The 16,331-nt window shown below is 38.3% G+C and overlaps 1 protein-coding gene across 2 annotated transcripts in view; it reads left to right on the forward strand.

Moving 5' to 3' along the window:
- The window catches only part of FANCD2 (FA complementation group D2), a 62,499-nt gene that overhangs the window by 332 nt on the left and 45,836 nt on the right, over positions 1-16,331 (forward strand). For both annotated transcript variants that reach the window (XM_047848849.1, XM_047848848.1), the window contains exons 2-14: positions 1,647-1,725; positions 3,626-3,766; positions 4,593-4,660; positions 5,063-5,166; positions 5,766-5,826; positions 6,757-6,809; positions 9,521-9,599; positions 10,616-10,740; positions 11,976-12,063; positions 13,209-13,313; positions 13,818-13,918; positions 14,324-14,432; positions 14,666-14,701. In XM_047848849.1, the coding sequence (XP_047704805.1) occupies positions 1,662-1,725; positions 3,626-3,766; positions 4,593-4,660; positions 5,063-5,166; positions 5,766-5,826; positions 6,757-6,809; positions 9,521-9,599; positions 10,616-10,740; positions 11,976-12,063; positions 13,209-13,313; positions 13,818-13,918; positions 14,324-14,432; positions 14,666-14,701 (1,134 nt within the window). In that variant the 5' untranslated portion in view covers positions 1,647-1,661. The remainder of the gene's footprint in view (positions 1-1,646; positions 1,726-3,625; positions 3,767-4,592; positions 4,661-5,062; positions 5,167-5,765; positions 5,827-6,756; positions 6,810-9,520; positions 9,600-10,615; positions 10,741-11,975; positions 12,064-13,208; positions 13,314-13,817; positions 13,919-14,323; positions 14,433-14,665; positions 14,702-16,331) is intronic.

Here is a 16,331-nt window from a genome sequence, read left to right on the forward strand (position 1 = left end):
TTCTGTCTATAAAATGGCTGATAATGGTTATAGATACTTCACGAGGCAGCGGATGAAGAAAACGCTTAGCAGGGTGCGTGGTAGTTAGTAAATGTTAACTATTTTTGGAAGACATCGTTCTAATTAAGAGTGAGTATCGGTGGTAGGTAGTGCGGATTCTGGAGTCAGACTGCCTTAGGATCCCATTTATGCCACTGAAGGAGAATAATAATGGTACCTCTCTCCAAAAGGTTAGTGAGTAATGAGGTATTCATTATAAAGCACTTAAAATCGTTCTTGTTAGTTATTAATATTTACTTGCCTGCCAGCCATTCTCATTTAGCGAATATTTCCCGAAATTTTATTCCAGGTACTGTGCTAGGCACTGGGGATGCTGAGATAAGTCATTCCGGGTTCCTGTTGTGAAGGAGCCCTGCAGTCTAATGTGATGTGGTAGGGGATCCTAGATACACTCTGTGGAACAGGGAAGCTGGAGTTGCAAACCCCCTTGGGGATAGGAGGAACATTTTTCAAGGAAGATGACATTTGGCCATGTCTTTCAGGATTAGTAGTTTCCAAGCAGAGAGGAGCGTTTCAGGTGAAAAAAAACCTTATGCAAAAGTGCTGAGACCAGGAGTGTTCTGGTTTATGAGAGACACTAGGAGGTCCTTAATGTGGTTCAGGCCCTCCCCTACCTCTGCAGTTTCATTTATTCTTTGTTTGGTTTTTTTTTTTTTTATGCTTATTTATTTTTGAGAGCGAGAGTGGGAGAAGCGTGAGCGGGGGAGGAGCAGAGGGGGGACACAGAATCTAAGCAGGCTCCAGGCTCTGAGCTGGCAGCACAGAGCCCGATGTGGGCCTCGAACCCATCAACCATGAGATCATGACCTGAGCCGAAGTCAGATGCTTAACCCACTGAGCAACCCAGGCACCCCTCTGCGGTTTCATTTCTGACTACAAGCTCCTTACTTGTTCACTGTTGAGTTTTTCTCTGCCTGGACTACTCTTCTCATACATCTTCTATTGGTAATCTCCTGTTTCAGCCTTCAGGTCCGTGCTTTAATACCATTTTCTCAGATGATCCCTGAAAAATTGTCCCAGCTTTTCTTCATCTCCCCTACCCATATCTAGACTAAATGTCCATGTAAGCCCTCATAGCACCCTGTACTTTTGTAGCACTTACACAATGTAGTTAAGTAACTACATCAAGACCATTCATTACTATAATTTAAATTCCCTGAGGGCAGGGATCATGTCTTGTTCACAATTGTAACCCCAGCACCTGGGACAGTCTCCAACGTATAATCCTGTATTCATGAGTTAAAGGAGATGGTAGATTGGGGCTACATGATGAAGGATCTCGAATGTCAGAAAGAGAGCTGGGTTTTATCCTTCAGCAGGAAGAAAGTGGTCTGGCTATAGAGGCAACTAGGTAAAGTCTTGAAAGCAGGGGAGTATTGACCAGATACAGGAGTTGAAATTCTCTCAGCACCTGGATTTAGACAGTATTAATGTAAAGACTTCTTTGGTATAGAAGTGTAGAAGTTCTTTGGCTTTTGATAGAGTAGTTTTCTTTGAGCTATAGCTTTGACTTTTCAGGATTTATCTGGCTTCTAGAGGGTAACTTCTACCCTCTGACTTTGCTCTCAAAAGTAATTTAATTGCAGAAGACTTCGGTCAAAATGCTTCCCAAGAGAAGGCCGTCAAAATTGGAGGATAAAGAAAGCCTGACAGAAGAGGCTTCCAGTAAGTATCTAGTTATTTGTTGTTTTATTTCCTATAACAAATGTGTGAGGCACTTACAGAGAAAGTTCCTCCTTTCAAGCTGGGAATCATCACGACTTAATGGTTAGAACACACAGAATCTGGTATCAGGAGATTTGGGATTGAGTTTCTGCCTCTGATTCCATGTATGACTTTGGGCATGCCCACTGTCTCTGAGCTTCTGTCTCCACATCCCTAAGAGGAATGAGTATTATAGAGCTCATCTACTTACATCATCTAGATGGTGAGAAAAAGGTACAACATAGTCTGTATCCTTTAAACTTATGGTCCCCTTTCCTCCCTTAAAAGAAATTATGGGGGCATCTGCCTTGCTCAGTCAATAGAGTGTGTAACTCTTGGTCTCGGGGTTATGAGTTTGACCCCCTCCCCCCCATTGGGTGTAGTAGAGACTGCTTAAAAGTAAAATCTTAAAAAAATTACAATACAGATAGACTGATGTATGAAGGAAAGGCATCATATCAAAGCAAACACATTAAGGGTGAAGAAACAGTGTAAATTCTGTCCATATGAGAATGTGGTGGACAGAGGCCCTAAGAGTTCTCATGAAAAGAGGTTGATTGTCTTTTCATTTATTATACTCATCTACTCTGTTAAGGTAGTTGTAACTTGTTACATCATTAAAGGAGAAGAATAAATAATCATACTTAATTTCAAGTATCTGTTTTGTTTATCATTATTTAAATTTATTTGTTTGTTTTGAGAGAGAGAAAGGGAGAGAACTCGAGCAGGAGAGGGGCAAAGAGAGAGAGGAAGAGAATCCCAAGCAAGCTCCGCAGTATCAGCACAGAGCCTGATGCGGGGTTGAACTCTTGAACCATGAGATGGCCTGAGCTAAAATCAAGAGTCGGACACTTAACTGACTGAGCCGCCCAGGCGCCCCATTTATTATGTTTTATTACTTGGGTTGAAAACCTTGGGATAAAACCACTCTGGGCTTTGTACTCAAAGGCTTGATGCAGGAGAACATGCCTGATTCTTTCTACCCCTGCATCAAGTTGCGTGCATCAAGATTATTACCTCCTGGAGAACTTTTTAAAATTCACACGCCCAGGACCCATACCTGAGATTTTAATTGAGTAACTATGGGATGTGACCTAAGAATGCACTTTTTTTTTTTAATGTTTATTTATTTTTGAGAGACAGAGCACAAGAAGGGGAGGGACAGAGAGGGAGATATCGAATCTGAAATAGGCTCCAGGCTTTGAGCTGTCAGTGCAGAACCCAATGCAGGGCTGGAACTCACAAACTGCAAGATCATGACCTAAGCTGAAGTCAGGCGCTCAACCGACTGAGCCATCCAGGCGCCCCTTTAAGTTTATTTGAGAGAGAGAGAGCATGCACATGCAGGGGAGGGCAGAGAGAGAGAAAGAGAAAGAATCCAAGCTAGGCTCTGCACTGACAGCACAGAACCCAATGGGGCTCGATCCCGCTAATCGTGAGACCATGACCTGAGCTGAAACCAAGAGTCAGATGCTTAACTGAGCCATCCAAGTGCCCCAAGAATGTGCTTTTAATAAGCTTCTTAGTGATTCCAGTGCAGTGGTTTGCAAACAACAGTTTGAGGCACCCTGACTGCTTTAGAATTTGGGTGATTAAACAGTTCCATGGTTATTTTTATTAGAAGTGGCATGTTTTGAATTCTCCAAATCAAAATGCAATAGATAAAAATAATTCTATTTATTGATTGTTTTATTTGTACGCCACTATGTCTGACCATTGTTAGAGATAAAATTTTACTATAGCATCAATTTCAATATAATTCTTCAAGAACCCATCAATTTTCCTCTTAGGGTTATTCTAAAGTTTACATTTTTTAATCTTTACTGTTTGTCACATTCTTGAAAATTTTGTTTGTTTTCAGAAGCCAGCAAGCAACCACTTTCCAAGAAGACAAAGAAGTCTCATATTCACAATGAAGTGGAAGAAAACGACAATGTTTTTATAAAGTTTCTTAAAACATCAGGAGTTATTCTTAAAACAGGAGAGAGTCAGAATCAACTAAGTAATATTTTAATTTAAATCTTTTCTCTGGGTTTGGTGCAGGGCTCAGCACTGAATCATGGATTTTCTTTTTTTTTTTTTTTTTTTTTAATTTTTTTTTTCAACATTTATTTATTTTTGGGACAGAGAGAGACAGAGCATGAACGGGGGAGGGGCAGAGAGAGAGGGAGACACAGAATCGGAAACTGGCCCCAGGCTCCGAGCCATCAGCCCAGAGCCCGACGCGGGGCCCGAACTCCCGGACCGCGAGATCGTGACCTGGCTGAAGTCGGACGCTTAACCAACTGCGCCACCCAGGCGCCCCTGAATCATGGATTTTCGAAATAGAGGCAATGAAGATTAAAAATAGAAATATTGTCTTTCTTGAGACAAAATTAACGTCGAAATTGCTTTTTAGAGAATATTGTTATAGTTTTTGGTTCTGATTAATGCATATTAAGTAAAGTAATTCTAATTTTTTTTAGAAAAAATTATATACTTTATTACTTTGTGTTTTGTGGAAAAATAAATTAATACTCAAGAGAGTAATTAGATCTGTGTCAGAATAATTTCAGACGAAAATTTATAAAGCCATGTAAAGCCCTGCTTTTAGGGCATAGATTACTTTATTCTGCTAAGATTATGGCGTATCTTTTTTGGTACACTTAATAGCTATCCTCTATCAGAGCTAAATCTGTTTTACGATGGGTTTAGAAAATTTAGCTCTGAAATTAGGTTGAAAATATCTTTATTGGCTTCATCAGGCAGGAAACATAGGTCTTTAGGAAAGTAAAAGTATAGTGGGAGATATTAAAGATTCTGGTGACCATCTGTTTTTTTCCTCATAGCTGTGGATCAAATTGTTTTCCAAAAGAAGCTCTTTCAGACTCTGAGGAAACATCCTTCTTATCCCCAAGTATGTGTTTCTTCCCGGTACTTTTGCTTTTTCCAGCACTACTCTGGAATTGGGGATTTAAAGATGCAGGCATAGGGGTGCCTGGGTGGCTCAGTCAGTTAAGTGTCCGACTTGGGCTTGGGTCTTGATCTCAACGGTTAGTGAGTTTGAGCCCCACATCGGGCTCTGTGCTGGGAGCTCAGAGCCTGAAGCCTGCTTCAGATTCTGTCTCCCTCTGTCTCTGACCCTCCCCTGCTCACACACTCTCTCTCTCTGTGTCAAGAATAAACGTTAAAAAATTAAAAAAAAATAAAGATGCAGGCATAAAGTTGAATGGGCTAGAATGATTTTTAGTTAATCTACAGCAAATGTTAAACTAAAAATCTTAACTCTTAACCTTTTTTTTTTTTCAATGTCATTAAGATAATAGAAGAATTTGTTAGTGGCCTGGAATCCTACATCGAGGACCAAGACAGTTTCAGGAACTGCCTTTTGTCTTGTGAACGTCTGCAGGATGAGGAAGCCAGGTATGGAGTGGAGGCATAGAATCTTGCTGAAGTTTAAGCTGTTAACACTAACCAAATTGCGGGTTGGGGATGAGGGGAGAATGCATTTTTTTTGTAATTTCACTTTATTTTTATAACCCTTTTTTCTTGGGGCACCTGGGTGGCTCATTGGTTGAGTGTCCCACGTGGTTTTGGCTTAGGTCATGGTTCCAGGGTCATGGGATCAAGCCCTGTGTTGGGCTCCATGCTGAACATAAAGCCTGCTTGAGATGCTTTCTTTCAGTCTGCCCCTCTTCCTGTTTCTCTCAAAAAAAAAAAAAAAAAGAAGAAGAAAAAGCAACTCTTTTTTCTTCAGGTTTAACCTAACCTTTAAATTATTAATTTATGTTTATGAGACTAAGAGCCAGGGTGTTTTCTGGAGTGTGTCTCATCTGTGTTGATAGAATTTTAACTAAGAGCCTGGTTTAAGAGCCATCTTCTCATGTTTTGTATTTCTGGTATAAGAGGATAGTTTCTTTTTAAATATTGTATATTTAACCAATTTTATGAAGAAAAGATGGTAAAAATATTAAAACAGGGAAAACAGAACAGAAAACGAATGTCTTTTTTTTTTTTAACAGCATGGGCGCATCTTACTCTAAGAGCCTCATTAAATTGCTTCTGGGAATTGACATATTACAGGTGAGACTGTGCCACATTTTCTGTGAACAATAGATGGATGTGATTTGTGGTGTATGCCCAAGTATAAATGGCATAAAGGGTCAGGTAGGGTTAATCGGAGAGTTTGGGTTTGCAGTAGTTTACCATAGCCCTGTTGCAGAAATATATCTGGTAAGCCAATATCTGCAGCTTTGGACTGAGCTAATTTAATTAGCTCAGTACATTTCTTTAAAATATTCTATATTCCCTCAGCCTCTGATTCTTGATTTGTAAAGCTTCCTCTTGTGTGTCTGTGTACCTTATATATCTCTGCCATATTCACATCTGTATCGTCTCCTATATAGGTTTTTATTTGCTTATTAACTTGATTTACCCTTTTCTTCCTCCTCTCTTTTAATATGTTGAGTGGATAATGCTTTGACATGTTTTAAATGTTTCACATTATAAAAACATATACGGTGGAAATTCTTGGTTTACCCTGTTCTCCATTTATTTCTGTTTTTTTCTTTCCCACTGCTAATCTTCCCACACTCATATCCCATCCTTCTCTTTGGAAATCTTCTGTATAATTTAGTTAGATTAAATTTAAGAGCCCTCTTGTTCCTCTGGAGTGAAATCTTCTCTTTTTGCAAACTGTTGGATAATTTTTTAAGTCTGCATTTCATGAACTAACAGTTGTCATCATATTTAATAATATTATTATCTGATTATTTTAATACTGCATAAATCATTTTGCAATTTTTTTAAAGATACATTAATGACAAGTCTTTGTATTTCAACAACTTATATTCGAGATATAGCCAGCATTCAAGTGGCCATTCTTAAAATGAGATTTTAATTATACCAGAGTTGTTCCTCCCAGAGCTCTTGTTGGAGCACATTATGGCGAATTATATATTTCTGTTGTATATTTCAAGACCATCTCCTAACTCCTTATGTCTTCTTTTTCAGCCTGCCATTATCAAAACCTTATTTGAAAAGTTGCCAGAATTTCTTTTTGAAAAGTAAGTGGAATTACTCTGGAATGCTTAAATTACTTTTGTGTATTTAAGTTTCTCTCTGAAAAGATTACTTTGAAACATTGGTTTCTCTAAAAGTCATATTGATCATGACACCAGGTTCTTAAGTGACTACTAAGATTTTACTGAGGTGTATTTTGAAAAAAATTTAATCTGTTTATATGACTGCGTGTTCCTAGAAGGATATACCATAAACTGGTAATAGTTGTCTCCAAGGAGGGGAGCCAATTGCTTGGTATCAGATGTTCTATGAATACTATTCTTTACCTTTTCAATTTTATGGTGTATGTGTGTGACTTTTTTTTTTTTAATTAACAACCTAATAGAAAAGTAGAAAAAGGTCACAAATAGATAATTCACAAAGAAATACAAGAGTGTCAAACATTTTTTTAAATACTCAGTTTCACATTTAAAAAAAATAAAAAGTGGGGGATGTGCCTGGGTGGCTCAGTCAGTTAAGTGTCCGACTTGAGCTCAGGTCATGATCTTGTGGTTTGCAAGTTTGAGCCCCGCATGGGGCTCTGTGCTGACAGCTCAATTCCTGGAGCCAGCTTCAGATTCTGTCTTCCTTGCTCTCTGCCCCTCCCTCACTCTCCCCCTTTCATGCTCTGTCTCTCTCTCTCTCTGTCAAAAATAAACACTGAAAACAAATTAATGCTCAGTTTCGTTAATAATCAAAAATACAAATTTAAAACAATAAATACATTTTTTTCCACTCTCAAAGAATCTTTGTTATTCAGTGTAATGAACAGTCATGCTTGTACATTACTAATGAACATAATAAACTGGTTGAAGTCATTCTGAAGGGTATTAGGTTGTGTGTATCAAAATCTTCCTTAGATTTTGCATACTCTTTTTTTCTTTAATTAAAAAAAATTTTTTTTAATGTTTATTTATTTTTGAGAGACAGAACATGAGCAGGGGAGGGGCCGAGAGAGAGGGAGACAAAGCAGGCTCCAGGCTCTGAGCTGTCATACAGAGCCCAATGCGGGGCTTGAACCCACGAACCATGAGATCATGACCTGAGCCAAAGTCGGATGCTTAACCGACTGAGTTACCCAGGCACCCCTACTTTCTCGTTTTTAATGTGTGTTTTTTCTTTTTTTTTTTTCTTGAAGTTTGTTTATTTTCAGAGAGAGAGTGAGACAGAGGGAGCAGGCAGGGTACAGGCAGAGAGAGAGGGAGACAGAATCCCAAGCTGATAGCGTGGAGCCTGACGTGGGGCCTGAACCCACATACTGTGAGATCATGACCTGAACCAAATTCAAGAGTTGGACACTTAACCAACTGAGCTACCCAAGCACCCCTAATATGTGTTTTTTCTAGGCTTTGTATATAACAATGATAATAATAATAATAATAATAATAATAATAATAATAGTAAACTTACAGATAGTTCTTTACAAATTTGTGCTTTGCCTGAATGGCTCACACTAGTTGCTTTATGCCTTTTTCAGCAGTTACATTTGACTGCACTAAACAAACATTGAGAACACTGTCAAGGAAAGGAATGGAAGGTTGTCCAAAACTGTAGACATAGGAGATTGAGGAAGGCAGAGACTGTCATTTTGGGGGAAATAATAATAAGTGAGCCAGAATTTCTTCATCTATAAATGATTTTCAGTACTTTTACATAATCTAATTTGACCTGTGTTTCCAAAGCACAGTGCTTGCTTTTATTGGTACTTATCATAGTGATGTATTTAATATTCTACCTTTTAAAAATATTCTTGGGGCTGTGTGGCTCAATCGATTAGGTGTCCAACTGTTGATTTCAGCTAAGGTCATGATCTCACAGTTTGTGGAATTGGCACCGCATCTGACTCTGCGCTGACAGTGCTGACAGCACAGAACCTGCTTGAGGTTCTCTGTCCTCCTCTCTCTCTGCCACAACCCCCCCCCCCCGCCTCAAAATAAATAAATAGGGGCGTATGGCTGTCTCTGTCGGTTAAGCACCCGACTTCAGCTCAAGTCATTATCTCATGGTTTGTGAGTTCGAGCCTCAAATCTGGCTCTCTGCTCTGAGCTTGGAGTCCCTACCCCTCCCCTGTGTTTCTCTCTCAAAAATGAGGAAGCATTAAAAAATAAATGTAAATAAATAAATAAAAATATTCTTCTTACTCAGTTTATTCAAATTTATCGCCTTGATTTTTTTGTTTATGTTATTATTAAGAAATACTCTACAGACCTTTTTTTTAAAGTTTTTTTAACTTTTTAAAAATTTTTTTTCTTTTTTTTCTTTTTATTTTTGAGAGAGAGAGAGACAGAGTGTGAGTGGGGGAGGGGCAGAGAGAGAGGGACCCACAGAATCCGAAGCCGGCTCTAGGCTCCGAGCTGTCAGCAAGAGCTTGATGTGGGGCTTGAACTCACAGACTGTGAGATCATGACCTGAGCTGAAGTCGGTCGTCCAACCAACTGAGCCACCTAGGTGCCCCACTCTACAGACCTTTCTTAACCTTTCTTTAAATGCTCCCCAGATACAGCTACTGTTAACAGTTTAGTGCATCTTCTTGGATTTTTCTCAACATATACGTCTCATGATTTTCTTGTATCATATGTATGTCTAACACAGCTTGTAATGTGTAAATGTTCAGTAAGTGTTCATTCAGTGTCTGAAATGTTTTGTGCAGTATTAAGGCTTGCTGTTGTGTAAGTCAGAAAGGCTCAGTTTCTGTCTTCTTGTCCTAACATTTCAGTGTGAACAGTGATGGACTTAACATGCCCAGACTCATCATCAGTCAGCTGAAATGGCTTGACAAAATTGTGGATGGCAAGGTAGGCTTTGGGACTTGTTCTGTCTCTTAGATTTAGAGAGTCTGTTTTCCAAATTTAACCAAACTTTTGGAATTGCAGGGGTTTTTTTTCTTAACTGAAAATTCACATTTTTCTATTTGTTAGCTTTTTTCTCCTGTCATAATTTGAGAATCATGGATATTTCACCTTTTAAATTTCTTCAAAAATTTTTTTTCTAATTATGATGAGTAGATATCGTCTATTAAATAAATTGAAAGAATTGAAAAGAAGTTAAGTAGCTGTCCAAAGTTGAGAGGTTACTATGTTTTATTTCTCAAAAGGTATGAGATCCCACACCAGCCTACCGCACTGCAAATATTTAATTTGATTGCATATGAGGAAAGTTTTAGAAAGTTTTTGCAATTAATGTGAATTGTTATTAAGCACCTTGGTAAAATTGGATCTTTTTTGAGCCTAGGGTTAAGGCCTATTTCTTTTCAGAATTCATTAATTCATTCTACTAATTTTTGTCAGACATCCTAAGGCTAAATCTTTATTTGGAAGAACATGAGTTTTAGAATCTCCTGTGGGCTAGAATTTTGGGTCTGTCACTTTTTGTGTATCTTTGAGCAGCACATATCCTCACATTTTAAAAATAGGAACTATTGGTGTACCTGGCTAGCTCAGTCAGTAAAGGGTGCAACTCTTGATCTCTGAATCATGAGTTCAAACCCCACGTTGGGCATGGAGCCTACTTAAAAAAAAAAAAAGTAAAAAAAGGGGGCGGTGGAATTGTCACACAGACTCCAGAGTTGTGAAGATTAAATGAAGTAAAGTATATAACAGACCCATTAGATAATAGAGTATCCACTGTACTTTTTTTTTAATGTACCATCCCATGTGTGAAAATTCCTGGGTCATTTACCTCTCCATTTAGGCTTTGAGTTTATGTATAGGTGTCATATGATACACAAGATAATTCCAGCTATACATTTAATGAGGAGTCTTTCTCTGTTCTTGGTAATGTGCAACAGTTCTAATGGCCTCTTCCACTGCAGGATCTCACCACCAAGGTCATGCAGCTGATCAGTATTGCTCCACTGTACCTGCAGCATGACTTTGTTACCAGCCTACCTGAGATTCTAGGGGATTCCCAGCATGGTGATGTGGGGAAAGAACTGAGGTGAGTAAGTTCCCACTCTGGCAGCCTTATTGCTGCAGTATGAAACAGTAGTGGTAACATATTGATGGCATCTACCTTCCATGAACAGGTATGGGATTTGACTTGTTTTTGTAATAATGAGTATATATTTGATGCATAAAGTAGACCCATCTACTTTTTTTAAAGTGGTATACCTGTTGTGAATATGAAGTCTGGGTTATGATTAGGCGTATAAACATAATCCCTTTGTTTTGTTAGCATATCTTCCACCCAAGGAGTCCTCACTTGTGACTGCATGTCCCAATCATTTGTGGAGCTTATCAAACATCCATATATTCTTTGGTCCCTAAATGATTCATTCTGATGTACATCACATCAGACCTAGTGTTGAGAGCATTGCTTACTATCATTTATGTGAAAAATAGTAATTGGTAGGGCAGTGATTAAGGAAGGGAGAACACTATCCCTATGTAATAGGGTTTCTGTTTTAATGCAATTTCTTGCTTATCCTTGAAATAGTTTTTAAAAATTCAATTTGTAATACTTCCTTTTCTTTAGATGTCTGCAAAGCTACCTCTAGAAATGTCCAGTGATTGCTTGCCTTTGTGTTTTTGGGCAGTATGCTCCCTCTGGGTATAGCACTATACCATCCACTTGGCCTGCTTAATTCCAGCTTGTCGTTCTGCATAGCCTTTTCTTAGAATCCATCACTGTTCTCTACTCTGCTCCTGTAGCACCCTGCATGTATATCTATCCTACTTGCCATACTTCATTGTAATTGGTGTAGGTCTTCTTCTTTTTCTTCTTCTTCTTCTTCTTCTTCTTCTTCTTCTTTTTCTTCTTTTTTTTTTTGCTTTATTATTATTTTTTTAAGTAGGCTCCATGCCCATTGTGGAGTTTGAACTTACTGAGATTGAGAGTCATGTGCTCTAGCAACCTAGCCAGCCAGACACTCCTGTTGTAGGTTTTCTTTTTCCTTTTCTCAGGAAGGATATGTGCCAAACTCAGTAGTAGTTACCTCAGGGTACTAAGATGGTGAGGAAGAGCTTCTTGTTTGTACTCTGTTGTTTGAATTTTCTGTAATGAGCATGTATTTTTTAAAAATCAAAACAATTTTTAATGAAATAAACTGTAAACAAATTCAGTGGAAACAAAGTGTATCTTCCCTTCCCATACTCTGAGTGATTTTTCTAAGTAATTATCTGCCCAGCTCTGTTAAAAGCTGCATAGATTTTCTCTTTTTCCACCATTCACAGTGACCTTTTGATGGAGAATACTTCACTCACTGTTCCTATCTTGGATGTCCTTACCAGCCTCCGACTTGACCCAAAGCTCCTGTCTCAGGTAGGAAGGACTGTGCTGTACAGAAACAGAGCCCACTTTCTTGCCTCCCAGAACCAGTGTCAGTCATTGCCTTGAAGCAGTCATACATGAAAATTTGATTTTGAAACAATATTGAATGATATTTCATCTCTTTTTTCTCTCTTTGATGAATTTCATTTGCCATAGTATGATGGATTCACTTTTCTGTTTTAAAGCAGTAAGTTTTAATGGATATCTTCTATTTTGCATAATATTTATGCACTGCTCTCCATAGGAATAACATTTTTACGTGTCTTCCTCCAGCTAGTGGAAAATTTAGGCTCTAAATTGTAAGATAACACTTTTACATTTATCACCTGTTTTTTTTTTTTTTAATAGTTACACTTTATTTTGTTTATTCTTAATTTTTAAATATTTCTTTTTGAGAGAGAGACAGAGACAGAATGAGAGTGGGGAGGGGCTGAGAGAGTTGGAGACAAGGAATCTGAAGCAGCTTCAGGCTCCAAGCTGTCAGCATAGAACCTGACACAGGGCTTGAACCCACTAGCTGTGCGATCATGACCTGAGCCGAAGTTGGATGCTTAACCGACTGATCCACCCTTCCTTCCTTCCTTCCTTCCTTCCTTCCTCCCTCCCTCCCTCCCTCCCTCCCTCCCTCCCTCCTTCCCTCCCTTCCTTCCTTCCTTCCTTCCTTCCTTTTCTTCTTTTGTATATGAGCGGGGGTGAGGGAGAGAGAAAGAATCTTTTTTTTTTTTTTTAATTTTATTTTTTTTAATGTTTATTTACTTTGAAAGAGAGAGAGAGAGCAGGGTAGGGGTGGGGGAGGGACAGGAGACAATCCCAAGGAGGCTTCATGCTGTCAACACAGAGACCGTGCAGGACTGGATCTCATGAACCATGAGATCATGACCTGAGCTGAAATTGAGTCGGCTGCTTAACCACTGACCTACCCAGGTGCCCCTTATCACCAGGTTTTGAGGAAGCTGTGGCATTAACAATGGAAAGCTTGCAATTTGCAAAAGATAAAAATAACATGAAGTGTTTTTCTTCCTAAATTACAAGTGAGAAAACTGAGAGAAGTAAGTTTTCTAATTTTACATAAAGGTCCGTTCTTTATTGAGGTATTAACAAAAAATATTTAAGGTTTTCCTGCTTTTTATGTGTAGGTCCGCCAGTTGGTGATGGGTAAGCTGTCATCTGTCTCATTGGATGATTTACCTGTGATAATCAAGTTCATTCTTCATTCTGTAACAGCCACAGATGCACTTGAGGTATGCTTTTATTTCTCAACAAACACCCAACAGGGTGCTAGATCCTTTAGAGTACAGAGTATAGCAGTAATGCCCTTGTGAAACTCAGTAGTAGGAAAGAGACTTATCTAGATTAAGATGCATCAAGATACATTATTTAAACTAATAGTTTTTCATTGCTCTTCTCTGTCCCCAAACTAATTGATAATGCTGATTAATCCAGATAATATTCAGGGGATAGAATGGAAATAGTCAGATTTATTGTTGCATATAAGTTGCTACAGGTTGTATTTGCTATTTCAGTATAATACCTAAAGGAATTCTGAATGGCATAGTTTTGAAGGGCATGACATACTATCCTTGCATTAGCTATTGTCATCAGCTCTCCTTTTCAAGATGTCTTGTCTAAGATTTAGTAATTTTTCTTAGTCTTTCAGGAGATTGTTAGGGTTCTATTGAAGGAATGGACCGTGCCTATCCACTATGAAAGGGCAGAACACATAGCTTAATAATTATTTTCTACAGGTAATTTCTGAGCTGCGGGAGAAGTTGGATCTGCAGCATTTTATTTTGCCATCATGGTTTCATGCCTCACAAAGCAAGTTGAAAAATAAAGGACGACAAAAGTATGTCATCAACACCTCCCACCCTTTTCCTCACACAGTCAAGGAAAGTTTTCTGACATTTATCCTGAAGTCAGGACAGTAGATCTGAATACTTGGAACTACAAATACTGGTAGTAATATTGTTGACATGTACTCTACCATACAGTGGTTCAAATCCTGTGTACATGGTACATGTAATGTGTGTGTACATGTATACATGTGTGGGTTGGGTGTATTATTCTAGCTTTTCAAATAAATCCTAGGTAGACTGCAGTACAAATTTATTAGACTGCAGTACAAGTTATTAGCCACAACATGAAGTTGTGCCTTGAAACAGGCAAATGGCTAGTAACAGGAATCCAGATCTTATATGTCTGTCTCTGGTAAGTGGAAGAATGATTTTTTTCCCCCTTTTGCTACTTGTAGTTCTTCAGGAAATCAAGAAAACAGCGGTCAGGACTGTGTTACTCTCTTCTTTGATGTAATAAAGTCGGCTGTTAGATATGAGAAAATCATTTCGGAAGCCTGGATTAAGGTAAGTGAGATCTTGGTGACTTTGAACATTAAGGAGAAAGTAGGTGGCAATCAGTGACAGATATGTAAGTAAAGGTGGAAATAAAAGTGTTAAGAGTCAGTCAAGTAGACATGATAGAAGATGATTGCCACATGGGCAGATTGGTTCTCCAATAAGAGAACAGGGCATGCTGAAGAAGGTGAAACGTGTTCTACTTATGTGTTATAATATTTCTGTGACCCTTATTTTTCTAGGCAATTGAAAGCACTGCCTCAGAGTCTGAACACAAGGTAACATTCACATACTATGACTTTTAAGTACTGCAGGCTTGAAATTAATTATCCTAGCTAGTTTTCTTCTTTCCTCTCCCTCTCTCCAGTCATCCCTTCTGTGCCTTCTGTAGCCACTCTAATCAACATTAGCTGTCTGGGGAAGATAATCTGAGGGGATGATTTGATAATCTGATGGGACACCTGGAAGATCATGGTCTTTGCTACTTATTTGGGCAATAAAATAAACCTAAACTATCCATAAGGGAAAATGTTAACATTTCACACATACATGGCAAGTTACAGTCCTAAGAAGCCAAGTCCCAAAAGATGAAGTGGAGACAGGACTCACCTGGGGCATGAGTCAGGTCCCTGTATCTATCAGATTACTCTTCCTTTTACCAAATGGCATTGTCAAGATATGGCATTCGTGTTTTACTTTCCTTTGCTCATGTCACCCTGACCAGAGTGAATCCATCCATTCACTGTCAAGACAGGGGTACTGACTCTGTCTTAATTATGGATTTTTTTTCTTATGTCAAGAAGCCAGGTGATTAAGTTTCTTATGCACTAATTGGTTCCCATTAAGGATTTTTCTTTTAGTTGGAATCTGGTTTTGTGGGGTTTTGTTAGATTATCTAATTGTTGACTTTTAAAAACCTTTATGATACCAAATGAAACAATGAAACTCCATATTTTTTTTGTGGAGGTAGGATCAAAATACCCCAACACAACTGTTTTTATTTTATTTCTTTAAGATTATCTTCTTTTTAAGTTTATTTAGTTTGAGGTTGAGAGGGGCAGAGAGAGAGGATCCCTAGCAGTGTCCACACTGTCAGCGCAGAGCCCAACGTGGAGCTCAAACCCACAAACTATGAGATCATGACCTGAGCTGAAGTCAGACACTTAACTAACTGAGCCACCAAGATGCCCCAACTGTTTTTATTTTTGCATAACCCTTGGCCACCTGCATACCTGTTTTTACAGATATATAATTATTATATAAATATAATTTTGTATTGTGATTTTCTCTTGACATTATGTCATAAACATTTTATATGCTTGTGCATTGTTTTTATGTCATTTTTAATAGCTGTATTCTAGTATAATGATTCTCAATTTTGGTGTCTAAGTGAATTGGACTTTCAGTGAAGGGATGTTCCAAGTAATTTTTTTTTTAATTAAAACACTTAACCTTTATTAAAATGTCTTTTTTTGAGATATAATTGACATATTACATTAGTATTAGGTATACAATATAATGATTCAGCATTTGTATTTATTGCAAAATGCTCTCCACAGTCTCGTTAACATCTGTCACCACATGGTTACAAACTTTTTTCTTATGAGAATACTTAAGGTCTGTTCTCTTAGCAATATCTATGCAATACGATATTATTAACTATAGTCATCATGCTATACATTATATCCCCATGACTTATTTATTTTATAACTGGAAATTTGTACCTTTTGATCCCCCTTACCCATTTTTGTTTAAAGATTTTATTTTTAGGGGCACCTGTGGGGCTCAGTTAAGCATTCGACTCTTGATTTTGGCTCAGGTCGTGATCCTGGAGTCGTGATCCTGCAGCCCTGCATTGGGCTGTCTGCTGAGTGTGGAGCCTGTTTGGGATTCTTTCTCTTCCTCTCT

This window comes from Prionailurus viverrinus, chromosome A2 (genome assembly GCF_022837055.1).
Source record: "Prionailurus viverrinus isolate Anna chromosome A2, UM_Priviv_1.0, whole genome shotgun sequence".
NCBI classification, from domain to species: Eukaryota; Metazoa; Chordata; class Mammalia; order Carnivora; family Felidae; genus Prionailurus; species Prionailurus viverrinus.